This window comes from Stegastes partitus, unplaced genomic scaffold, assembly GCF_000690725.1.
Source record: "Stegastes partitus isolate 25-593 unplaced genomic scaffold, Stegastes_partitus-1.0.2 Scaffold1644, whole genome shotgun sequence".
In the NCBI taxonomy this organism is placed as follows: Eukaryota; Metazoa; Chordata; class Actinopteri; family Pomacentridae; genus Stegastes; species Stegastes partitus.
The window spans coordinates 41,940-68,089 of record NW_007579375.1 but is presented as its reverse complement, the minus strand read 5'-3'; the positions used below and the strand labels follow the sequence as shown (position 1 = coordinate 68,089).

The 26,150-nt window shown below is 40.7% G+C and overlaps 2 protein-coding genes across 3 annotated transcripts; one reads left to right on the top strand and one right to left on the bottom strand.

The window, feature by feature from the left end:
- Positions 1-20,881, bottom strand: usp20 (ubiquitin specific peptidase 20). Its single transcript, XM_008301228.1, has 25 exons — positions 20,634-20,881; positions 20,349-20,456; positions 19,853-19,906; positions 19,446-19,508; positions 19,163-19,303; positions 18,955-19,057; positions 18,613-18,682; positions 18,387-18,500; positions 18,167-18,245; positions 16,215-16,731; positions 15,955-16,104; positions 12,992-13,104; positions 12,435-12,607; positions 10,239-10,333; positions 10,117-10,150; positions 9,944-9,989; positions 9,644-9,824; positions 9,376-9,502; positions 9,125-9,294; positions 6,834-6,915; positions 6,037-6,145; positions 5,846-5,948; positions 5,692-5,760; positions 5,446-5,612; positions 1-5,106 (listed from the first exon to the last, which is right to left on the bottom strand). Exons 2-24 carry the CDS (start codon positions 20,424-20,426, stop codon positions 5,455-5,457), a joined length of 2,829 nt encoding a protein of 942 aa, XP_008299450.1. The 5' UTR covers positions 20,427-20,456; positions 20,634-20,881; the 3' UTR covers positions 1-5,106; positions 5,446-5,454.
- On the top strand, positions 14,290-26,150 carry rpl7a (ribosomal protein L7a). 2 transcript variants are annotated; one of them, XM_008301230.1, is made up of 9 exons: positions 14,290-14,299; positions 22,628-22,652; positions 23,802-23,922; positions 24,109-24,258; positions 24,518-24,658; positions 24,952-25,031; positions 25,322-25,452; positions 25,839-25,908; positions 26,014-26,150. In XM_008301230.1, the coding sequence occupies exons 2-9, from the start codon at positions 22,650-22,652 to the stop codon at positions 26,116-26,118; spliced, it is 801 nt and encodes a 266-aa protein (XP_008299452.1). In that variant the 5' UTR covers positions 14,290-14,299; positions 22,628-22,649; the 3' UTR covers positions 26,119-26,150. The 2 variants fall into 2 exon arrangements, with proteins under 2 accessions (XP_008299452.1, XP_008299451.1); XM_008301229.1 differs by lacking the exon at positions 14,290-14,299 and having other exon boundaries at positions 22,578-22,652.

Genomic DNA, 26,150 nt, shown 5'->3' with positions numbered 1-26,150 from the left:
TTCAAAATCAAGACCAGGCAATTTTAATCATTAAACCAGTCATAAGTAATTACATCAATTATACAGACATTAAGACATCCCATTGAACTGAGGTCGACCACTCAACTCCCATGTTATCAAAGCATCACCACTGTCATGACCACAAGAGCCACACACTGTCAAATACCAGGAAAACATGAGTCAATGACATCCCGTTGCTTGGCATGATATTTCTGATTAACTGTCCAACCACAGCAATGCAGTGAAATGGAAATCTCACACGCATAGCTACGTGCTGTAACACAAGCAAACAACCTCACAGGTGAGAATAATTATGTAACCGCCACTCAAGACTCCTTTAACGTGGCGCTACAATAAACTGCACAGCCCCGGTCTTTACTGTCAGCTGTTCAAACTGTCCAGTATCGCTTTGACGACAGAGCTAAGATTGCACAAAGATTTGTCTTTTATTTCATTGCACTTAATCCCCCAAAAAGTATCTAAACATAGCACACGTGTAACTGTGGTATTAATACTATCTCTTGTAGATACAGTCCGGAAATGTGTGAAAAGAACAAACATTACACCAGACAGAACGGACAAATCAGTGGCTTTTCTTATTAAAAGTATTGAATAGATTAAAAAAATGTAATTAAAAAATTAAAACACGAGGCATGAATTATCATCAGCTCAAACACAGTCCACAGGCACGGCAGACATTTTGACATAAAAAGCTTTGACTGCAGCTTTTTAAATGTGGATATTTTCTGGTTTCAACAGTAAACTTGATGTCTTTGATTTCTAGACTTAAATAAGACATTTGAGGGCATCAGCTTGGTCTTTGGGAAACACTGATCAACACTTTTCACCCTTTTCACTTTTTCTTATATTTTATGGGCCAAACAACTAATTGTTAAGTCAAGAAAATAATTGACAGATTAATTGGCAATGCTCTATAGCAAAACCTTTTTTGAAATTTGAGCAACAACCAGCAGAACCAGGCTAGGAGAGGGCTGCCATCTGCCTCGACTGGTTGGGAAAGGGAAAATGGTGGAAAGAAATAAAAAAGTTAGAATAATACGCTTAATTTTATTCCCTCATCTGAGAGAGCTGGGAAAATATTAGCTTTTTTATTAGCCACTATAGTGAGATTAGCTAGGTGTGAAAGCAGCCATTAGCTTTAAATTTTCGAGTTGAAAATAAAAAGTAAAATAGCTAATAAAAATGGACAGAATAATAAGTGTTGATTTTTAGAAAATATAAAATGCAGTGTTGTTTTTGGCTTTTCCTCATAAAGAAGGTTTAAATAGGGAAAAACGCTGCCAACCGGCCGACTTTCAGTTCCAGGTCAAGGACTTTTAAGCGCTACTTTAGCTTAGCTTATTGTCAAACTTGAATGAACACAGTTGACTTTATCAGTTACACCTGAGATTTTCTTACATAGACAGGTCAAAACATCTGTGGTGAAAATAAAACGTGTTCATGTTGGATATTTTTGCGTCAATCTCTATTTACGTTGTTAGATATATTGTCAGGAAACTATTTGGCAAATCCCGCCTCTCATAATTACACCTCTTAATATCTGTTGAGCTTTTTGAAACTGTACTATGACAATGTTCAGATTTTCAAAGTAGACCTAAATGTAGAGATAGACATTTCACAACTAAGTCTTACTTATATAAAAGGTTTTAAGATGTAGATTTTCCATTTTACCTTGCAGGATAAGCTAACTGTGAAGCTACAGCTAGCCAGCAGCTAGCTTGAGTTAGCATAAAGACTGGAAGATGGTGAAAACAGCTAGCTCTACCTTCTGTCGTTTTTAAGTTTAAATTTTCGTACAAGTTAAGCAAACAAGATTTAATATGTTAATTAGTAAACTTCAGAGGTGTTGGGCGGATTTTCTGAGGTCTGGACAGAAAAGGCTAATTGTACTTCCAGTCTATAAACTAACAGCTAACTAACTGCTAGCTGTATCTTAATACTTAATGAACAGACATAAGGGTGGTATTATTTAGGCCCCTTAAAGAAAGCAAGTTTGAGTGATTTCAAATTTATTAATTTCTTTCACATCTGTTAATTAATAGACTCGTATACTTTTCTGAGTTTATGTCCATTCCTACATTATATCTCAATGAACACAAACAACGTATTCTGATTGAATTTTTGTGCCACCCTTTCTGATTGATCTTATAGTGAAATACGGCTGAGAGTTTAATGTTTCACGGCTCTAGAGTTATCTAGAGTCGATGTAAATGAATGCCGAGGTTTCCAAACAATGTAAATGCAAATTTTCCACCATTACAAAAGAAAAGTGTGGGTGTGTAGGTGCTTGAACCTGTTTCAACGTGCTGATGGTCCTGCAGATCATGAAATATTAGACTATTATATTTTATTACATTTCAGCTGGCAGTTTGCTTGTCTGTGCTTCAGATCTCATTTTTTCTAAGGCTGGTACAAATAAGGGAAGGAAGCAGAAGTAAGAATGACTGTCCCCTGGTCAAGAGAGTGGTGAAATAGGAGCCGCTATTTAAAGCACCCCTGGTTCCAGATGTGAAAGCCCCATTTATTTGTTTGAAAGACCCATCGATTTTCCTATGAAAATGTTGCTTGACTCATAGCACTTGACAGGAATGTCTCCCGGCTGAATCATCAGTATAAACGGTTAACTGCGTCCCAGTAGGTCTGTGTACATAAAATGTTGAGGGGAGAAGTTACCTACGACTCCCAAGGCACACTTCTGCAAGAAATGTCCAATCATGGTGTTTTGAATTTGCTGGCCATTTGTTTTGTGCCTCTGACTGGCCTCTGCTCCAGGGTCACAGCAGTAGGAGCTCAGGGGGTTTTGTTGCATTTAAAACAGTTTGTCGTGACAATAATAATGGACAAAACATGACTTCTAAGAACGAAATGAAAATAAACATAAACTTGTGGCTTCAGCGGGAGAGTTAAATTTATGATTTAAGAGGACAAATGGAAACAAATATGGGGAAAACCCTTCTGGAACCAGTAGCAACTCTGTACTATATGACATCTAAAGATTAAAATCAGCATTCACATCCATTTTCTATTATTTGGCTTTGGAAATTATACATTTTGAAGACATTTTTTCTTTACTGTACACTGGTAATAGTGGAGCAGCAGTATTTCTCTTCTAATTCTGCAGGGTTTCTTTCTCTGTGAGGGTCTGATGCATATAAATGCTCCCTTAATGATTGCTAGTCAAGTAAAAGATTTGAAGCGAATGTAGTAACGGTGCATTAACTCTTTATGTAACGTGGCTCAGGGGATTTAGTAATAATAACTGCCTTTTCTCTTTGCTTCCAACCTGGATCATAAATCTTGCATTGATTATGCTGCAAGATGAGCTGCACAATTTAGGAAAACATGTGAGCTTTCTTTTGATGAATTTGGGTCCAGCAAACAATTATTAAATAAAACTCCTCTGAGAAACTCAGACAGAAGTCAGTGTGTCTCACACACTTGTTCCAGTGCTCTGCTCTGTTTGTGACTCAAAGATGATTGGATGACTTGTTTCTTTCAACACAGAGCGCTGTAGTTACAAGACTGTTTTGATTCATCACTTGCTTTGTGAGCGGAGGAATCTAAACTTTACACCATTACATAATTTAAGTAAACAAGCCGTGGTGTACTAATTGGGCTGGAGAGGATGAATTGTACATAAACTTTTAAAACGCATCTTCAACAGTAACACAATCTACAACTGCACACATATTTTTTTGCAAGCAAATACTTCAGACTGTAACATTTGGATTGTTGAATGACCTGATACCCAAACGTGCACAATTAGGAAAATATGCCCAAATAAAAAAAATAGAATTTCACTCAAATACTATCAGAAATGACTCCTTTCTGTAACAGGTTTTCATTTTTTTCCCATATTGTGCTAATTATTTGTGATTATTTCTTTAATGCTTACTTGGTACATGGTGCGGAGTAGCTTTATATTTAACACTGCCATCTCTTGGTTTAACAAAAACTGCATCACTGGTCTACATGAAAATACAGGTATTTCTACGAAAAACTAACGTACGGTCATTTACACTGATGCTCTTGAAGCTTTACAAACTTTCTTTGTGAGCTCTTGTCAGAAAAGCCAGTTATGATATTTTGTTGCGCAAAATTCTCTTGTGACCCCTCAGATGTGCAAACCTCGGACTTATGAAAACATCCATTTCTCTATGTTGTTAATATTTATATCTATATATGCCCTTATGCCTATTTGATAGTGCTTGGAAAAAAAAAAAAACTAAACAGGAGCAAGTCAATATTTAAATAGTTGAGCACATAAACAGATAAATTGTCTGTTTGAAAGAAGAAGGAACAAAAAAAAAATCTCAGCATCTCATCTTGTCAGTGAAATGTACTAACTCATCCAAAACAATAGCTGCAGTTGCATGCATTTTGAACCTGAAAAATCGTCTTTTACAACCCACGCATGCATGCTTTGTAGTTTCAAACGAACCTACAATGGTGTTTATAGGTCATTAATCTTAACATTTCACTGTTAAAACAAACAAAAAAAGACTTCCATTCCTGAGGGCTCAGTGCACTGTGTATTTAAGGTTGGAGGTGCAAGAGTTTGATGTATTTGAAATCTCTCACTTCATGTCTGAACTTGTTGCTATGTAACTAGTAAACAGGCATACAACAGAAAGCTTGTTAATGTCTCTTGGTTTTTTTTTTTTTTTGCTTCCGGTGAAGAAGAAAAGTCCTCAAGCTAAACATCAAACTGTAGCTCTGCCCTCCGCAGGGCTCTGCGTTCGAGCAGCCGTCCGCCTGCCACGGCCACCTCAGCAGTACATGACACCTAGTCACTACAGCGGCCACTGAGACACCATAGCTACCAAAAACAGCTCCAGAGATTTTGACGTGACGTCTTGTTTTTTTCTTTTGTTTTGTTTTTTTTTACACCTTAACACTGAAGATCAGCTTTACCCAATAAATTAAACTATGTGATATTTAGGTACCGTTTTTCTCCTCTTGCGGCATGGCTTCGGAATAATACGCTGCTACATTTACAAAGTGCTCACGATGGGGCTTCTTCACCAAGGTGCAAATTCCTCAGCTTGCTGTGAGGGCAGGAGTGGAAAGGGGAGTCAGAAGATCCTGGAGATGGTGAGAGTTGAGAAACAATATGAAAACCAACAGGGGCCTCACGTCCAGCTCTCTAGAGTGAATTTACCGCCGTCTGATAGCCTCCATTATTGTTGGCCACATGTGCAGATATTTTTTCCCTCTGTTGACCACAAGGAATTTATGAACTCATGTGGTTGACGTAAGCAAAGTGGCTGGAAATGTTTTATGCTCCAAGACCACAGCTTCCAGGAGACTGTTACACATTACCCACAGTGCACTCAAACATATAGCTGAATGCAAGTTCTTATGGGGGATTATTGTGATTGACAAGTATATAAGCAGAGTTTCCCAACAAGTAAGGATACCAACCTCTTTATCTCAAAGTGCTCTTGTCTCCGCCTCGATCTTCCTCTCTCCATGAAGGCTGTCGGGGTCAGCCGGGGCCACGGTCTGTCTCACTGCAATCTCAGGGCCTCCCCCATAAATACCCAACAAGTACTGCCATGTCTCCTCTGAGATCTGACCGTAGTCTGCACCTAAGACAAGAAGCACGAGTAAAAACTGACCCTCTAGTCGTTTCATTTCCACCGTTGCTCTACCAGTACAAAGGTTTACCTTGCTTGAGCTGTATGTGTCCTCCTTTCATAACACCAATTTTACTGTTGTCAATGGGACCAGGTGGCTCTGGGAAAACAAGAAGCATTTTGTAAAGAGAGAAAGACAAAGAACTTGAATGTGCGACTGTCTTTATCTAACTGCAGGCTTGTACCGTTGTCTTTGCCCTTCACAAAGCTCTCCCACTCTCTGAACCACTGCATGCTGATACACAGGATCACCGTAGGAGCCTCCTCAGCCTGAAACTCTTTGTTCAGCTACAGACGAGAGAAAAATTCCCATTCAGCGCAAAGCATGACGATACATTCATGCACAGGTGAACCGTTGCAGATTGCAGGCGTTTACCTTGATGAAAGTGTCTATTTCCATTTTTCTGCGTTTAGCCAGAGCTTCAATCTCCACCTGACAGATGGCGCACATATACAGGTGGTTGACTGCTGGGCCGCCTCCAAAACTGAGGACAAAATTAAACAGAATATAACTCAAGGATAGAGTCGCAGATGAAGACATATGAATGCATGTTCATATGTATGCAGATGTATGAATATGAACACATGCATACACGGGAAAATCTTCAATCAACATTCAGCTAAGGCCTTGGTTTACAGATCTTGGCTATAAACTGAATAATTCAGACATAGTATAGAATCTAAAGGGATCAAGGAAAACCTGCAAATACAGTGTTACACACTATATGTCCTCAGCTGTGAATATATAATAACATTTACTGGAAGAAATAAGAAGAAGCACGTTCAATTGCTTCGATTTGAAGATGTTCATGAGTTGCACCTACTGATGGTTTTTTGGCCATCTGTCTTGTAAACAGCTACAGTGACTTTTTATAACCTCATAAAGTTGCTGTGGTGAGCGTGTTAGCAAAACGCTGCCAACCTGTAATTAGAGGGTTGTTGTTTAAATGTTTTTCTACATCCACCAGAGTGTTTGAACCAGTCGTGTTCTACTGGTTTCAAGAGTTGGTTTTGGGTCCCAGTACTTTTATCGTATTATTCCAAACTGCCACATTGCAGGCAACATGTTATTATAAAATCAGATTATGATGTGGACAAAGAACTAAATGTGTTTTTGAGTTTCTTTTTGACTGAATATTTTCATGAATTCTGCTAAAATTCTAGCATGCTTACCTGTTGTAAAGGTACTCCCACACGTTCTGGGGAACGATCACAACCAGGTCATCTATGTAGTGGTATTTATTAGGAGGGATCCCTGTAGAGAGGTAAAACATGTAAAGGTTAATGAAGAAATCTTTCCTGGTCTGGACAGGAGACCAGTAAAAACTCTATGGTGGATTTTTTTCTCCTCCTACACAAAATCCACACCCTCATTCTTGTAGTCCTCTTGAGTAATGATGGCACGAAACTCACAGGAACAATACAGCCATGTTTTTCTAATTAAGACACGTAACGGGGCCAGCTATCGCACAAATCCAAAAGAAAAACACAGAAAGTATTGATGGGGGAATTCTGTGGGCGGACACAGCCTTGTGCTTTGTTTTTTGGGGATGTTGGGAATTATCAGTTCTGGAAGGTGCAACGTCTACTGAGGCCAGCAACCTCCCTTTACTGCTGCTCTCCATCATTCAGCACATTCAAATCTGATAAATAATTTGGAAAATAACTTTTCATAAACAAGATAGAAACACGTTTTAGGAAGCTGTGGGTGAGCTGAATGCAATGGCTCATCCAAACTACACCTGGCAAAAACAAACCATCTCTCTGCTTCATACTGAACAACTTCCAATGGTTTATATAATTTTCTAAACTATGTTTTTGCAAGCAAGTGTACATTTTTTATAAAATGGGAGGCTAACTATAGTCGTGACTCGATAATCCGACCCTTAACAATCTGAAAACCTTGCTGTCCGACAGGTTTTTAGGAAAAACGAGTGGAACCCATTAAAAATGGCCTTAACATACCGACAGCCTTAGATTCTGACTCTGACATGACATTTTATGTCACAAATAAGGATAACGGCATATCACTTGACTTGACAATCCGACAGGTTGGCTTCGTTTAGACTGCAGGACTTAATGCTCAATTCAGATTTTTTTGTGAAATTCGATTATTTGTGAGTTCGTTCACATTTCCAATTAAATGTGATCTGCTGTGTGAACTTCATACGACCCAAAAGTGTCCCGCATGCACAGAAGAGGACACGACGACGTCACATGCAGCGAGTGTGCTCAGTGTTTACAGAAGTAAATGGTGACAGTGGAGCATATCCGCCATTCCCCCGCCGCCGTCACCGATGGTGGAAACAAAAGTGTGACTGCTGTCCTAAACTAGCATCAGCAGCCAAGTACTGCCTGTGCATTCCGGCCACTTCCACCCCGTCAGAGCGCTCCCCCGTCATGGAAGTGTCCTCCCAACCGCTCCAAATATTCTGATATTCATCATTAATTGGGCCTGAATATCCAGAGACCAGAAAGTGCTATTGGGACCAGCCCTACTAGTTATTATAACAAATATGAACAAAAATTAACAACAAACTACCCTTCAAGCATCAAGCCCTCCTTGTATCTCAGCCTCCGTCTTGACAATCCGACAGCCTTGCTATCCGACATAAAAGAAGGTTTACCATTTAGTGTCGGATTATCAAGTCACGACTGGAGTTACAGAATAAAAATCGAACTGTCTCAATACTGTAGGTGCAGAGGAAAATATCTCATTTTGTTGTATACATTGATTTCTTTTTCCAAGTTCTGTAAAATAAATAAATAAAATGAATTTCCTTTATTTTTTTTATGATTTAAGGCATTATAACCTAATATTACACTAAACACAAGACATTTTTTCAGTTCTCTCCACTTCTAGTCATGGTTGAACTCTTTCCACAGAAGTGCAAGACTTTCTATTCAAGTGAAAAATTAATGCATCGTGAGTAAAAATACGAGAGTGTATTCAACTCTCACCCCAACTGATAGAGGCAGATAGTCACCTTCCGTAGGTCTGGTTCTGTTTTTTTCTTTCTTCCTGTTTTCTGTTTAAAAAACCTAAGGTCTTTACCTTACTAACTGAAGTGCTATGAGATGACATATGCTGTGAACTGGCGCTATATAAATAAAATTGACTTAAACTGAATTGAATTAAATTGACTGAACCAAAAAGCACAGAGAAATGTCTTAGGTTTCAGAGGGTTAATAATGTTACAGAATTACTTTTTAAGTAATGTATAATGTGTCTTTTTTTTTTTTTTTTTCAAGTAACGTCTTTCAAGTAACTTTTCATTGTTTGCAACTCATCAAAAGCCTCAAACTGCTTCCACAGACCTGAGTAGTAAATGACTGACTATCTGTAGACTCAGTGGCGTTCCCCTTTAAGAAGGCATGTGAATGTTTCATCAGCAAAAAAAAAAAAGGCCTCAGTTTGACCTCAGAAAACCTAACACGAAAAGGAAACCACGATTACCACACACCCCCGTGCTGACAAAGAAACGTGTGATTGCTGATGGGGCCCGGCTCGGCGAAAGTGTTGAACTTGTTCAGCCATTCTCTGGAGATGTAGAACTGCAGCAGGCTGGGCTCCTTCATATTAGCCAGGGCCACCACCTTCTGCCGCTCTCTCACTGACTCCTCGCTGCTTTTCCTGCAGCGGTCCAGAAAAAATACAGTCGTTAACAACACTTCGAATCAATCGGTGTAGATTTGGTGTAAATTTCATGCTCACCGATAAAACAACACGTAGGCCTCTGCATTCTGCACCACCGTCTCGTGAACTTCGGTCACATACTGGTCGTCAAACTCATACCACTGACCGTTGATCACGTTCTGACAGTAAGCTATGTAGTGTCCACCTGCGTTCATATAGAAGAAGAATATATGGAAACCTTTACAATCAAGTTCGCATCAGACAGGCACTTGTAAACTACTGCTTACTTTCCGAGAAAATAATGTGTGCATTGCTCTTATCGGTAGGAAATGAATCTATCTCATACTTCCTGCTGTGCCATGGTGGCAAATGACCGACAGCAGATCATAAGTCGTGACTTGAGATGGACTCTCTTTAGCCAGGAAAGGTCGCATGTCGAGGCCCTCCAGCGGAAACGACACGTGGCTGCTTATCTTGAACGAATACATGACCTCATGTCGGAAGCGTTTCAGGTGAATGCACAGAATCTATGCGACAAACGAAAAAGAACAAAAAACCCTCAGTTTATGGTGATAACAGCAACCGAAACTAAACTCGTTATCTGCAGGAGGAAAGAGATAAGAGTAAAGAACGAACAAACGTGTACCTCTGGAAGCTTAAGCACTTTGCAGTATTTGACACCGTTTCTCAACCTGCGGAGCACAAAGTAGTGTGTAAATACGTGCACATGAAGAATAAATACTGAGTGTAAATGAATGATTTAACTTGAAGCATGTGACTGCTTCTTAAAACAACCTAGACTTTAAATCACATACTCACTTTTTACATCTTTCACAGCTGTACATGTTGTCTCCTGCAAAAGGAGAGAATGAATAGAAATGTCAATTCTGACATATAAAAACAATCGTAGTATGTGAGTGGGACATTTTAATGTTGTTTACCTTTGAGTTCATCTGCAGCGAAAAAGGCAGCGAGGCAGTCCTCTAGTGTTACCATGGGCCCCCAAAACCAACTGGGGATACACGAGACGACAAACCTGTCCAAAGGCACAAACACAAACACGTGTAATCATTACGAGCACAAACACCCACAGGCCCTCCTTCGTCTGCATCCTGACATGGATCGTACTGACAAAACTGACCTTCATGTGGGTCAGCAGCATGTAATGATTAAATGAACCTGAAAGCGATGCTGCCTGGACTGATATTAGCTCCTGCAGGGGTCTTTGATGGCAAAGACTTCAAAAGGCAGCTTTCAGCCTCAGTGCACCTGAGCGTCCTGAAAGGCTCGCTCCTCGGATGGTCTCATCTCAAGTGGAGTGCTCTTACTACTAGAACGAGGCCACTGGGGCATCCATTTCTTCAAATTAAATATGCTCTGCACTTGGCTGACTGAAACAACAGAGTGGATTGGAGAAGGCAGAGCAGTAAAGTTGGAAACTGCACTTTAAGGTCTTATGGTGAACTTGTTGGCAAGCAGCTGCCTATTTACACATTCAGCCAACATAGAGAAACGTTCATCTGGAGCCCAAAATTGGTTCTCCTTTTAGCTCTGTTTTGGTCGACAACAGTTCCTGAGGGAAATATCTGGCTCTTTGGCTGCTGGATGCTCCACTAACTGCACGCTAGCTTTGTCTTTGTGCCGTCTGGTGATAGGCAGGAAGTTTGAATAGAGTTTACCAGAGACGTTTTGCTAAAGATGACACTGATAGTTGTCAGCCAGCAAACAGCGCAAAGAACGTACACTTCTTTAGAACTGCTCAAAATCTTGATTTGATTGATTGGCTGTCATAGCGACTAAGAGGGAAAAAAAGCACAAATAGATAGGTCAAGACCTTAGAATTCTCAGAAGAAAAACCGAACAACTTGCTTTGAGCAAGCTCTTGGCAACAGTGGAAAGGCCATTTTCACCCTACTCATAATCATTTGACCCTTTGCTAATATGAAAACACAGATTACATGTTTGCTGAAATGTGTAAAAATTGCAAACTATGCTTCACTGGCTTCACAAATCAGACAAAATGCTGAATAATACTTCTGTGTCATGGTGTTACATCAATGAACCTCAAGTCTACAACAATCACGGCATTGACAGTGATTTTGAAATATGGAACTTCTAGTCGATGAGTAAATATGAAGCTAGGAAGTGTGTCAACATGTCTGTCCTAATAACTACGATGATGAAGGCAGATGACACAGTTGGGGGGAAGTGAGCCCACTTTTACGGAATTAAACAAGAAAGCAGTTGGCTCGTATAAAATGAGGATTAACCCATTGCTTCACTAACTAGTCCAGTCAAAACCCCTCTACAGTTCCTTAAAGTGCAAAATCACTCCTGATGGGTGGCTCAGCACTTCACCTCATCAAGCATTTCAGAGCGCTCCTCGGCCTCCCTAATATCTCCAACACATCAGTCCTGGGCTGATTCCATAAGTCCTCAGGGCTGTTATTAAAGGAAGCAAAGTTTCACCATCTTTGACATAAATCAAATAATTGATCCATGGTGCCATGTAGTAACAAGCTGTGTCAGTATTAAAAAAGAAGTTGACGAATCATCAAAGGGAATCAGGTGTGGTATTTCCCTACTTCCAATCACTGCCAAAGTGAGAGCATGCGTCATGAACCTTCACATTAGAGCACAAGGCACAAAAAATATCCATGAAATTAAGAACCATGGGTGATTTATGAAAAACTATAGGGTCATTTGTCATGCTGTTTTTCATTTTTGCCAAAACCTGAAACGTGACAGATCTGACAAAGCCCTTCAGCATAGTGTTCACAATCACATATGGCGCCATCTACTGCAAAAAGACCAAACTGCAAGTTCTCATTTTTCCCCGCAGCTGTTGATTTTCAGAAAAATGTGGGTCATTCATCAACTGAGCATGACAGTTTAAGACTCTACTTGCCTACTTTCTCTGTAAAAAACATACTCCACAGTCATACTTCCTGACATTGCCTATTTTGTCATGCTTTGGTTTTAGTTTGACTTTATCCGAAGATAACGTCAGCACGAAGCCCTTTACCAGAAACACACCCGATTAAAAGATATGAGTCACATGACCACATATATGCAAGTGGATTCGACAGAATTCAAACATGCTCACTTCTTCTAAATGTTAACCACAGCCCACTGACCGGCGTATGGAGTCCATGATGTAGGAGATCCAGCCCTGTGAGCCGTAAGTGTCGGGACATACTCCAGTCTTGACTGGCAGGTTCTGATGGATGGAAGAGTGGAGCTTTGCCAAGTCCTCTTTGCCAGGAATAGGGAGGGATAAGTCTTGGAAGGTTTCCACTGTCGTAGAGACCTGTCACACATTCAGAGAACTGGTTTACACAGCATGCCTCCAACAGTAAGAGTACAGGTTTAAGCAATTTATTTTCAAATAAACAAAAGAATATAACTTAATAATAATAAATATTATGCAGAAAATTCAAACAAACATGTGCAAACCAAATAATTTTCAGAAATGTCATAGTTATTTGTGAATAATTGTCCTTTCTGCTTTTTTACAAATTATTCAAATCATATAAAATGCTGTTTATAATTATTAAAATTAAAGATTTCACAAGTCATACTTCCTTGTAATTCTACTTTGACCAAATACTACTGAAAAAGTAATTACGCTGAACACGTTTCTAAATATGCAAGTAGCTTCCCCTGGTGTTTAAACGAGTGCAGCACATCTCACCCTGTCGCAGGTTAAACACTGGACCAGACTGAGGATAGAGCCGTCGAAGATGTCAGAGATCACGCTGCGATAGTGAGACTGCTTCTTCTTCCTGGCACTGAGCAGCAGCTGAGCTGGAAGACACACGACAGCAACGGACGATTTTAGAGGACAAACTGTTGATCTGGACTTAACATGCACCGTATACCCAGAGAACTTAACTATTGTGTGAGGATGATGGAAGGGTAAACAACAGAATGTCTCCTGCCTCTACTGTAATGAAAGACTGTTGTACGCTGAAGATTCTTACTTTTTAGTAACAGTAATTTTAGTTATTCAAATTAGAATTAAATCTGAGTAATTTCCAAACGTTTAAACATCTTTAGCCGGCAAAACTGGGAACCATATAGCAAATTGTGTGGATGGTGTACAAAACCCAGAGGCTGGAGTCACCTCGGTCTAAACTAACACTACAGATGTTACACCTCAGATGTTCCTTCGACAGAGAAGAATACTGCTATGTTAAGCTACATGGAAGTAGTGGGGACAAAGGTGCAGCAAAAAACCAGTGGTTCAGATACTCTGATGAGACTTGAGTGAGCATTTACAAAATCCAAAACCTTCACAGATGATACCGATCTTTAATGGGAGAGACTTAAGGCACGCTGGCGGACCTGTGAGACTGTACCGAGTCACCCAATGACCCAGTGACCCAAAGAAAATGCTAAAATGTGAATTTTAAGTTGGCACAATGTTTAGCATGTTTACCACGCTAACGTTTGATAATTAGCAAACAACAATCAGTAAGTTTGATTTTGTCAATATGATATAAAATGTAGTATTAGGCTGATTAAAATTTCAACCTCCTGATTGTGCTAAACAAACAGTAGAAGTCATAACAACATACAAGTGTTATGACAATCCATCAAACATTGTTACATCCACTGACTTTCCTCCCGATTCTCTCTGAAAGATGACTTTCTCTCTCTCTTTTGCTGTGATTCAGGTCTGTCACACACCTCTGAATCCCTACAAGCTCATCTAAGTTCTTTATTTTGAGCCTTCATGTCTCCTCTGTCCTCCATCCTTCTCCCTGTGACCCGCAAATCAATCTTAGCTAGCCCTCATGAAGGATGGCTCAATCCCTAAAATGCATCTGGACGACATGAATTAAAGTAAATATACACAGTATTTTTTTATAAACACCATCACACTCATCTAGCAGAGATTCTTAAATACAGCAGCAGCAGGCTGTAACACAAACAGACAGATGATGCAGCGGTGCCACAAATCACATTTAACTGACGTTGCTTTGAAACAGCAGCTCTGAGGCAAGGACGTCTCTCTCCTCGTGTCTCGTCCTCGCCTCCTCCACTCAGATCGCTGGTGGGAGGGACATGAGGGGAGGAGCTGAGAAAAGGATCAAGGATGTGCAAACTGAGACATGAGTGGAGGGCAAGATCACCGACAGCTGAACTCCATCTGATCGTCAGTCGAGCTGTATATCAACCCTCAGCATCAGGGATTCTTGCAAATTGGCCGCTGGGCCGGTTGTTGGATTGCTGTTACTAAAATGCTGTGTTTGCCAGTATCTTGTTTCAGCTCTGTTAAGCCCATTCTTGTCTTTGTCGGTTCGCTGATAAAAGCGTCTCTTGTAAGCCAGCCAGTGTAACTTCCAGAAAGCCTGTAGCGGTTCTCTGCCATTTATTTATTCCTTTTTCTTTTTCTAATACTTTGTCGTTCATGAGGAAGCTTAGTACTGTCTTTGTGTTTGATTCTGCAGATTAAATTAGAGCAGGGTTTTGTTTTGCTGCCATTCTCTGAAATATTATTTGATGCTTCTCTGTTAAAATGTTTTCTGTCTTCTATTGTTAGACGAAAATATCTCAGCAGCCCTTTCTTATCATTTTGGCCCCATTCTTGCAGAGCCTAGTTTTTCAGATAGACTAAACATGTTACATCTTGCGTTTCCCGGTGCATTAGTAAAGGTCATAACAAGTATGTACTGACATTTTAATCAAAACCACAAATGTCAGCCTTATGATGGCAATGAAACAAAAGTCAAGGGATTACTAAAGTCACAGGGATACACTGTCTGGGCACCAAGGATATCTGTATCACATTTTGTGCCACCTCCATCTCATCGTCAATGAGTTATTTCAGCCTGGACAAAAGTTTTCAGCTAACCTCAACAATATCACTGTTTCTTGAGCAACTGGCTGTAAGTTGCTCATATGGCTGACAAGCAGTAGATGCACAAGAACAAATGATCATTCCAGAACCAGTACAGTCCATCCTCTAAAGTCATCCATATACTTATGAACATTAGGGCAATACTGCAAATCTAAAGATGAAAAGTGGCCTCCTCCATCCATTCATTACCTATACACCGCTTAATCCTCACTAGGGTTGCGGGGGGGCTGACGCCTATCCCAGCTGACTCAGGGTGGACAGGTCACCAGTCTATCACAGGGCTACACTTAGAGACAGACAACCAAGCACACTCACATTCACACCTACGGACAATTTAGAATCACCAATTAACCTCAACATGTTTTTGGACTGTGTGGGAGGAAACCGGAGAACCCGGATAAAACCCACGCTGCATGGGGAGAACATACAAACTCCACGCAGAAAGATCCTGGGTGTCCTCACCGGGGTGTGAACCGGCGACCTTCTTGCTGTGACATAACAATGCTAACCACCGCTCCACCTTGCAGCCCACAAGTGGCCTCCTGCATATGTAAAACCTTTCAAACTCTTACTGAATTCATCAGATTGGTGCCTTGAGCTCATAATACATGTGTCTCCAAAGCTTTCATGACTGCCAATGAGTCTTTACCAACTCTCATATAGTGTATTGGTGCAAATGCAAGGCAGACATTTAAAAAAACTGGGACTCTCCCAGGAGTCAGTAAATATAATCATGCATCTTGAATGAAAAGTGAAACATCTTCAGAATTGAACTTCTGACATTCACTTACCTTTTTTGAAGGAATACGCAGGCCCTGCAGAGCGGAGGGGGCTGGAGCGTGGCGGACTGGAGGACAGTTTGGGATGCAGCTCCTGGAGGGTTCGCACAGGACTACAGGGAGTGGACTGGGGCTGGGCCATTGATGCTTCGTTGTCTGGTTCTAGAAAGCAGCACATCGGAGCCACAACACCGACAGTTTAGACACTAAAGATCATATATATGAAATATAAACCTGAAAAATCCACTTTCATATTCCTGCTGGGGTTTCACCTGAGGTGACGTTGCTGCTCTGGACCGGCCCTTGCCCTGCACTAGAGGTCTGGTTGTTCTCTTGACTTTGGGTCTCAGTGTTTGGGGTTGGTGCTGACTCCTCCTCCTCTCCCCTCTCAGGAACCCCCTCCTCAGCTGCCGTGTCCACATCTGCATCCTCGTCCATCTCCTGCGAGCCTCCGCGGAGGGGTGAGCCGGACACCCTTCTTTCTTTCAGCCTCTCCTTCTCTGAGATCACCGCACCGGTAGTGACACCTACCGTTCCCCCCGCCGGTGATCTGATCCCGTCGCACTCGTCCTGCATGAGCAGCTCCCTGTCGCCCACACCTCCTCCCTCCCCCCGGTCGCTGCTGGAGCCAGAGTCGCAGGACAGGAATTCATCCTCAGACGGGGACCGGTCTCCGTCTCTTCTCTCCTCCCCGTCGCTTCCCTCCCCGCTCATGTTGCACTCTGTCAGAGGCTCCTTCAGCTCCTCGTGCAGCTGGTCCATCAGACAGCGCAGGAACTCCTGAGTGTCCTGCAGCAGGAAAAAACAAAAAAGAAACTCAAAGAGAGAATGCGCTCATATTGATACATACACAGAAACAGGAGTACAAGTTAATGTCTGTAAGCCCAACTATTTCAAAAAAAGAAGATGGACAGAGAAATGTGTGAGATATAACGTATGTATTCTTTGTAACAAGCAATCATTTTGTGTATTTGCAAGAACCAACACAAGGATACTCTGTTCACTAACTATACCCACTACAGACAGACAAAACGCATTACAAACTCTTGTTAACATCACTCACAGTCAAACAAACCAATCAAACATGCACAAAACTGGAGGGATTTTCAAAATAATTCACATAATTTTTAAAATCTTTTTTCAGAATCAAACAAACTCAAGTCAAACTCAAAAGTATGATGAGTTGTTTATTTGTTTGTGTATTTTAAGGGATAATCCGGTTATTTTTCCTACTTCACAAGAAATCACACAAAGTCTAGGATGCCTTTTCAGTGTTTCCGTAAGCAGTTTGGAGAGCTTGGAGTTTGCAGCTTCATTAAAGGAAAAGGGACGTATTTGTTTTCTTGCTGAGAGTTGCCACTCTTCAGCCTGTATGCTAAGTGAGCAGCTGATTAGCTTAGCTTCATGTCCTGAAACAGCTAGCTTAGCTTTGTTGAATAGTAACACTATCAGCACCTCTAAGGCTTATTAATTAACATCTTATATTTTCTTTGTTTAATTTGTACAAAACCTGTTCTTTATAGCTTGTGGGTAGCTGTTTCTTTATGCTTTCAGTCTTTAAGCTAAGCTAAGTTAAGCTAACTGCTTTGCTGTATTTTAAAAACTATATTGCTAAACTTATCTAAGAGGGATATCAGGGCTAATATAAGTATATTTTATGCAGTATATGTAGTTTAAGTAAAAAACAAAAATAAAAAGTGATTATACGGGGCATATTTCACCTCTCCGACAGTTTTTCCACTGTTTCCTGCACAGCGAGGCAAGAAGGCATCGATGACTTTGTCCGTCTTTGCAAAAACACTAAAATTTGAAACCTGAACCAGCCGTCAAAGGATAGGTTCACATTTTTCGAGTTTGTCTTAAAACAACATTCAGGCACCCGTCAGAACTGAAAACATTTTTGCTTGCTGTGACATTAGCCGCCTTCGTACCAGCCATTAGGACCTGTTTCTTACATAATGTTCAAATTAACACCTGACAGCTGTTTTAAGAGTGACAGACTGAACATTAGTGATCCCATCCTTTAAAATACACAAACGGGTAAGCAACCTATACTCAACTTTTGGTCATATAGAACAATTGTTGTTGCAAAAGTCAAATTATTTTAAAAGAATGTGTATAAAAAATACACTGGGGTTAACGGTATGAAAACAAAGGAAAAGACAGTGTCAAGCTGCTGTTGAGTGATGCCAGGTGTAGTTACCTGCTGGGTGCTTGCCCCTACCTGCTGAGCGTAACCACGAAACATGGGGTTTACTAGTTTGATGCCGTGTGACAGGCTGGTAGGGACGACATAGCTGGGCCTGCGAGGGCAGCAGTCATGAGAATAAAAGATATTTTAGTATGAATGATTAATTAGCGACTAGTAGTCTAATTTTATACTAATTATAAAGCTGTATTTGTGCCATTTAGAAAGTTTTATAACACTTTTATGTGTTTATTACCGTTTTTTATGCCAGAGTTCTGAGATAAGTTTCTGGTAGCTTTTACATAGAGCCGGCTTCTTATCAGTCCGGACCAGTCCACTGCAGTCCAGGAAGAACTGAGTAAGAGGAGGACTGGTGACGAAAGAGAGGGAAAAGAAACACACGGAATCTGCGTAAATGAACACAGAAAAAAACCAGAAACATCCCTGTTAATTGGTCACATAATGAGCGGAAGTGAACTCACCAGTTGGACAGGGCTTGAAGGGCTGCATTCATGTAGCAGGAGTTTCCGATGTTTTTCATTCCCGTCAAGCCTACAGACAATAATGAAAAGAATCACCCATGAGGCTCTTTGCCTTCACAGAAAGTGGTCCATCTATACTACTCAGATTAAAGATTAACCATCACTGTTAGTGTGGATTAAAGGAAACAGGGCTGGTAACTCGCCACAGTGCCATCGTTTGAATATGATTCTTAAAGATTTTCTATTGAGACGTTATGTGCACTTAATACCACAACTATAACACATGAGTTCGATTTAAGGCGATTTAAATGTGCTGTAGTTCATTTAATGTTGACAGCGTACCTCTGGGTTTGAGCTCATCCTCATCTGATTCTGAACCTTCCTCCTCTGCAACAGCAATTGGCACTGCTTTTAGTGGGTGGCCTACTGGCGGAGGAGCTGCTTCCTAGGAAGATGATTAATAGATACTGTTTAGTATCTTTTTTTTTCTCCATTTAAATTCATCCAAGTCGGGAGAGACAGATAATAATGAGTTGAGCAGAACTCATACCTGCTCTGTGGCTTTACAGTGGTGGGGTGCAGCAGGTACCGGCACCAGGGCAGGCCTGGAGTCCAGAAACACCTCCCGCTCACACACATAACACCAGATTCTGAACGTCGTCAGGTTCACCGTCAGGTTGTGCTTCTTGGCCTAATGTAAACATAAAAACAATCACTCAGCGGACTCTCTTATAGTTAATCGATGCAATATGTTGCCTCTAATAGCCAAAAAGGTGGGCTGTTGACAGGAGGGAAAAAAGCTTGCAGGGATGTCTAATGTGAGAGGGTTGTACCTGTGCGTGCAGGGTGCTGTGATCAGAGAAGGACTCTCCACAGCCGACATATGGGCAGTCATTCTACAGAGCAGAAACACCATGTGAGATATGACCTTACATCTTTTCAATCCTCTCTTCTATCTTTTAAAGACTTAGTCACATTATCTGTCAACGTCATTCAAAATCAATCGACAAACTTTCTCGCTTGCCTGAACTTGAGAGCTGCTGCATCTCTAACTACATCTATGTATCACTTCATCATCAATTATTAAGCATTCACCTGGCCTCGCTATATAAAATGATTTACGGTAAGTGCAGTAGTAGATCCTGTTGCGGTAGTCATCCTTTTTGTGAGGTGCACAAGCAAAACAAGCCAACCTTTGAGAGAGCAATGACTAAACAATGAAAACAGGACTTGACCTTACCTGCAGACAGGCCCACAGGTTTGGGCCCCCGGCTCCGCATGACTGGCAAGTTCCCTGCAGAAAGAAGAAGAGGATATTAATAGACTGTGATAAAGTAAAAATGTCATCAGTGATCAGGGATCCTAGAACCTTCAGAAGAAAACAACTGAACTTCTCTTTTTGTTCCTGAAGGCGTTATACTTCACGCTACATTTGTGAGCAGAAGAAATGAAGACGCTGCTTTGATGAGAAGTGAAGCATCTTTAAAAACAGAAAGAGAAGTTTGGCTGTCTTCTTCTGAAGCTCTTCAGAAACAAATAAAAATATCATATGCACACACAACACAAGGGATGCTCAACAAACAAAGGCATCAGCATTTATTACTGCTGATGTGGTTGTTATTATAGTGTGAACTGATCACTAGTCACATGACAGCCTTCAGGAGTGTGTTGGCCATCTGACATACAGGTAATGACCTGCACTGAGCATCACTTTCTGCAAATCAATGAAAGCCCACCTTAGATTTCTGCAGAAGGTCTTCCTTGGTCACCTCGCCTATTGAGTCCAGGTGAGGACAAACGTCTTGTTCAGCCATAGCTACTCACTTTCTTCAGGGAGACGTCTGCTAGTTTGACAAGGCAGTAATAAAACTGTAATAATTCAGCAGAGAGGCTGCTGTAGCTAACGTTAGCTTCATCATCTCAGAACAAATCACATTATGCCCCGACAGAAATCACATGTACGTTGCCCCTACTTGATAACCCAAACATATATTAGATATTTACATAACTGTTTAGGTTACCTTTTCGCAGCAACCTCCACAAACGGTGTCTACAGAAGCTGACAGCTCTGCAGAGTGACAGGCCCTCTGTTTACCCACGAAAGCTCAGAAATCATCACCTGGCTGCAGCGATGACAACAGTTGTTATGAACGGCTCGTATTTACCAACAGAAGCAACTGCCACAATGATGGCGGCTAATTTTCATCCTCTCGTGAGCGATCCATGTTGAATGCGAGCAGGTGACAGTAAGCTAGCAAAGGTACCGCGGAGAAGAGCCGAGCGACGCAATACCCCGGCCCACCATCCCCGAACAACCTCCCACCCCCATCCGCAGCACGGCCCGGCACGGCACGACGCAAGGTAGAGGAGGAGGAGGAGGCAGGACACGTCAGTTTGTAGAGCCAGCCCACTGCTTTAAACAGCACTCAGAGAGGGGCAGTTTGAAGATTAAAGCCAGGTTCATAAGTTTGTTTCCTTGTTAGCAACGTATCTTTATGTAACATTTGCTAAGTGCAGTTTTGTAAAACTACAAACCAGATATAGTTGGACAGATAGATAGATAGATAGATAGATAGATAGATAGATAGATAGATAGATAGATAGACACTCAGTTCGATTCAATTGAGCTCAATTCACTAGTTTTTATCCAGTTTTCCTAAAGCTCCCTGTTTACGGAAGTGACGTAATATTGTGCGGCTGTGTGCCTCACTCAAACGAGTCCCAGTAGGATAAAGCAGCACTGTTCAAAATAAGTGTTTTAATAATGATAGATAATGATGCAAACATCTACAGACCTAATGTTTAATTGACTCACTTGACTCTTGAATCATGGGGAAAATCCATCTACAGTGCATGTTTAGAGGGCACTTTCAATCGTTTTATTATTGTCATATGGCCGTAATGCAACTCAAGTTCTTGCTTGTATGAGTAATGACCAACAGTGGGGAACTGTACATTGTCCTTTCATGCTGCACATAGGGTCCCCAGACTTTTCCTTTTTGTTCTCCAATATATGAATATGTCATTCTTTCTCATGAAAGGTTGACATCACTTATCTAATTTAATGCAAAAATCTTTTAGTTTTTTTTCTGTGTCGATTTTAAGTAATTTCTACTTGGTCCTTATCCACAAGAATATAAATATAACAATGAACAACTATTGGTGGATCTCAGTTTTTAAAATGACTGAAAATTTAGTGACCCTTGATGAACTTTGTGAAACATCAGTATTTGACAGAATAACATGCAGACGAAAATCTGTTTGTTGTAAACCTCTTTTTCTAATATTCATAATTTTATAAAAGGAAAAAAAATAGTCTTGAAGAATTATTGCGCACAATGGATATGGCTCATTCAATTAGGACTAATTCACTGTTCGTTTTTAATGTCATATCTGTATATATTTTTTATTTAAATGATTTTGTTTTAAATATTAATACAAATTAATAGGAATTTTGTAAATTAAACAATATTAATATCATAAATCAACAACTACTACTAATACATTTGTAAATACTAATTAATACAAACTTTCCTTTTACATTTGTTTTATTTAAAATACTGAAACTATGTTCTCTTTTGTCAAACAAAGTGATGCTTTTGTAAATAAATGAACTCATTGCATAAAAAAAGTTTCTAGTTTATCATAAGATATTTAAATAATTTATCCACTGGAAAGTTACGATTAGGTTTTCTTTAGACATGTATTTTGTTGTATTATAGATAATACTTTACTAATACTAATGTTTATTCATTAGAAAGTTTGGAAATTTGCCAATTGTTGGAAAAATAAAAGCAATCGTTTCCGCCGAGTTGAGTGTGACGTACAAATCGTCTTAATTCAACTCCTGTATGTGAAGATTGCAGCACTGATCTTAAGTCAGTTTCCTAAATTGTAAAAATACGTAACCGGATTAGGTGAGTCGCTGTAAGATCTGATTTCAGATCGGTTTAAGCGCAGCCACGTAATCACGCTGCAAGCCTCGCGGTATTTACCCTACCCAGAATCCCTCGGTCTTCCTTTCTGCCTGAACCGACATGGTGGGTACATAGCTGATCCTTCTCTCGGATAATTATAGCTGTTGTATCTGTTTGCATCCTTGTCCACAAAGTTGTTCTTCTACTGTAGAATGTATCTATAGGTTCTCGGAAGCCTATGTGTGGATTTAATGTCGATATTGTGTTTCGACGTTTTGCTGTTTTTGATAAAAACTTGGCTGAACTGACTGAAGTGTAGCCGGTACGAGCAGCGCTGTAGCTGCCTGTCGGAAGCTAAAGCTAACGGTGGTGAACACGCTTGATTTCAGGAGCACTTTCGCTTCATTATACATTTATTCTGCTTGGTTGTTATTTTGGTATCTTAACAATGTAACTTACGGAAGCACAATGGTGCTCTCTGTCTATCTAGTGAGATACAAATGTGTGTCCGGCTAGTTCAACCGGTAGTGAATGGGCCTTAGCATTACCTTAGCTGCTAAACAAGCTAACGTTACATGTTAAGGCAATTGCTGAACTCTTTAAGTTGTACTTGATTTGTACATTGTATTTACTTAATGTAAAAACGCATTTGTTGACATGTGAAGTAGTAGCAGTTAAGCTCGTTGCATGGGTTTTGAGCTCTGAGTGTATGGCATTCCTCCGACAGCACTGTGCCAGCATGGGGTTTTGACTGAGATGCGCATTAGCCTTATTCCTAGTGTGTGCTTTTGCAGGACTGAGCATTACTAACTGGTCTTCAGACAACTTTAACAACATTGAAAATAGTTTAGGTTGTGGGCACAGCTAAGGATACTGAAGGCCAGACATGCTAGAAAATCTAAACACTACACACGAGGTTTAATGTTGTACCTGTACTGTAAGCGCTTTTACAGACTGAGTTCACACTGCAGGAGACTGAAAATCTTAAGACTTTGAAATGTAGTTCCATTGCACTTGTATAGAAAATTATGTCTGCACATATTGTAAGAATTCATTCATTACACATTACAGAATGGTTATACAGTATTGGACACTGGTGGGACATGTTGCTTTAGCGCTTAGCAAATGTTGGAGTAAGCAAAATTGTGACCCCCCATAATTTCATCTAGTAAACTTTGAAAATAAACCTGCCTTACTTGGGAACTGAAAAAAGTTAATTTAATTTTAAGTTTGCTTTTATGGATCCCTTAATAATGCTGTTTTCTTTTACAGCCTAAGGGAAAGAAGGCTAAGGGGAAGAAGGTGGCACCTGCCCCTTCCGTGGCCAAGAAACATGAGGCCAAGAAAGTCGTCAATCCCCTGTTCGAGAAGAGGCCAAAGAACTTTGGCATCGGTGAGTAGCTGCATGTAGGATTTTGGGGAAGCTTGAGACAGTGCAGATGATGTAAACGAATATTTGCTATCTTAAGACCACTGATGACAATTTCCCACCAAGATCGCTGATGCACATTAGATTGAAAAGCAAAGACACTCTGTGTGATGTGAGATATTGAACATTTGTTGTTGTTGTTTACCACAGGCCAGGATATTCAGCCCAAGCGTGATCTGACACGCTTTGTGAAATGGCCTCGTTACATCCGCCTGCAGAGGCAGCGCTCCATCCTCTACAAGCGCCTGAAGGTTCCCCCTGCAATCAACCAGTTCACCCAGGCTCTGGACCGCCAGACCGGTAAGGTGCTTTCAGTAGCACAGGTTGCACGACTTTGTTGTGGCACAGCAACCTGGAGAAGAAAGATTTAGTCTCAACATAATCATTTGCAAATGATGTGAACGAATATTTGCTATCTGATCAGTTGTGCTGACCATTTCCACCAAGATCACTGATGCATATGTTTGAAATACTTGTAATGTGTGTTATTTTAGAATAAACAGTGCATGTAGCCACAGTTTGTTGGCTGACGGTTTTAATATGCTGTGTTCCTCTTCAGCCACACAACTGTTCAAGCTGGCCCACAAGTACAGGCCAGAGACCAAGCAGGAAAGGAAGCAGAGGCTGCTGGCTCGTGCTGAGCAGAAGGCTGCTGGAAAGGGAGATACCCCAACCAAGAGGCCCCCTGTCCTCCGTGCAGGTGAGGCATAAAGAGGAACATGTGTCCTGTATGAAGCTGGTTGAGTCAGTTTGTGCTGGTGAACATCCTCTGTTTATACTGGCATTAATATGTTGACATAAACATTTTATGATCTTGTTAGAATAGCATTATCTAACTTGGCCTGAATGCAGTGATGACCTGAATTTCTTCACCTGAAACTTGCCTTGATGCTTTTTGAGCTTTTTAACCCTGAGCATTGGCCAAAATGTGAAACTGTGTTTTCTGGACAGTGTGCTGACACATCAGAAATTAAAGTTTCCATTTCTATACAGGTGTGAACACTGTCACCTCTCTGGTGGAGAGCAAGAAGGCCCAGCTGGTCATCATTGCCCACGATGTGGATCCCATTGAGGTAAGATGTGTACATTTGGCTGCATATTAGGTCCAGTTCAGTATAGAAAGTGGTCACTGGCAATGATGTCTGAATTTCTTCACCTGAATCCTCTGTGTGGATCAAACATACGAGCTTTTTAACCCTGAGCAGAGACCGCAAAGCAAAAACAAGTTTTGACAATGACTCATTGTGGACATTGCACTTCTTGGTCTTGTTTAACTTTAACATTATTTACTAGTATGAACTAAAGGTGAAAATGTGTTCCTGAAATACTTAAACCTTTGCCTGTGGCTCCGCTGCCTCTTTAGCTCGTCGTATTCCTGCCTGCTCTGTGCCGCAAGATGGGCGTCCCATACTGCATCGTCAAGGGCAAGGCTAGACTGGGCAGACTGGTGCACAGAAAGACGTGCACTTCAGTTGCCTTCACACAGATTAACCCGTAAGTATGAACATAAAATGAAATTTGTTGTGTCCCAGTAAAAATGTGTACGTAGTTGGTGCTTCATGACTGACTAAAACAGATTTGGAAACTATTAGTCTGAAGTGTAGTAACCTTTTAACCTTAATTCGCACCTCAATTGTCTTGCATGATCCTGTTTTTAAGATCAGTTTTGTGGTCTAGTTTTTGCAGCAGTGATTTCCATTTAATTGTCAGTGTCCTCTACTCATTTACACACTAGACCTAGCAGGACATTTACCTGATCTGTCTAACAGAAGCCAGCGGGAGCGCTGATGGTGCTCTCATGAAAGCTTTTTTAAAGTGTTTGGCAGTTTTATCTCCAGAAAGAGTTGATATATTGAATGTCTTGTTTCATTTCTCTCCAGTGAGGATAAAGGTGCACTTGCCAAGCTTGTGGAAGCCATCAAGACCAACTACAACGACAGATACGAGGAGGTGAATATTCGTTAACTGTGTTCATCTTCGTCTCTTTTCTAAATATTGCTTAATTGTATCAAAACAAAATGCCTGTTTTTAAATCTCTGCCAACTTGTTTTCCAGATCCGTCGTCACTGGGGAGGTGGTATCATGGGCCCTAAATCTACAGCCCGCATCACTAAGCTGGAGAAGGCAAAGGCCAAGGAATTGGCAACCAAGCTTGGTTAAATTGTTTGGAATAAAAAATGTATGTCCTAATA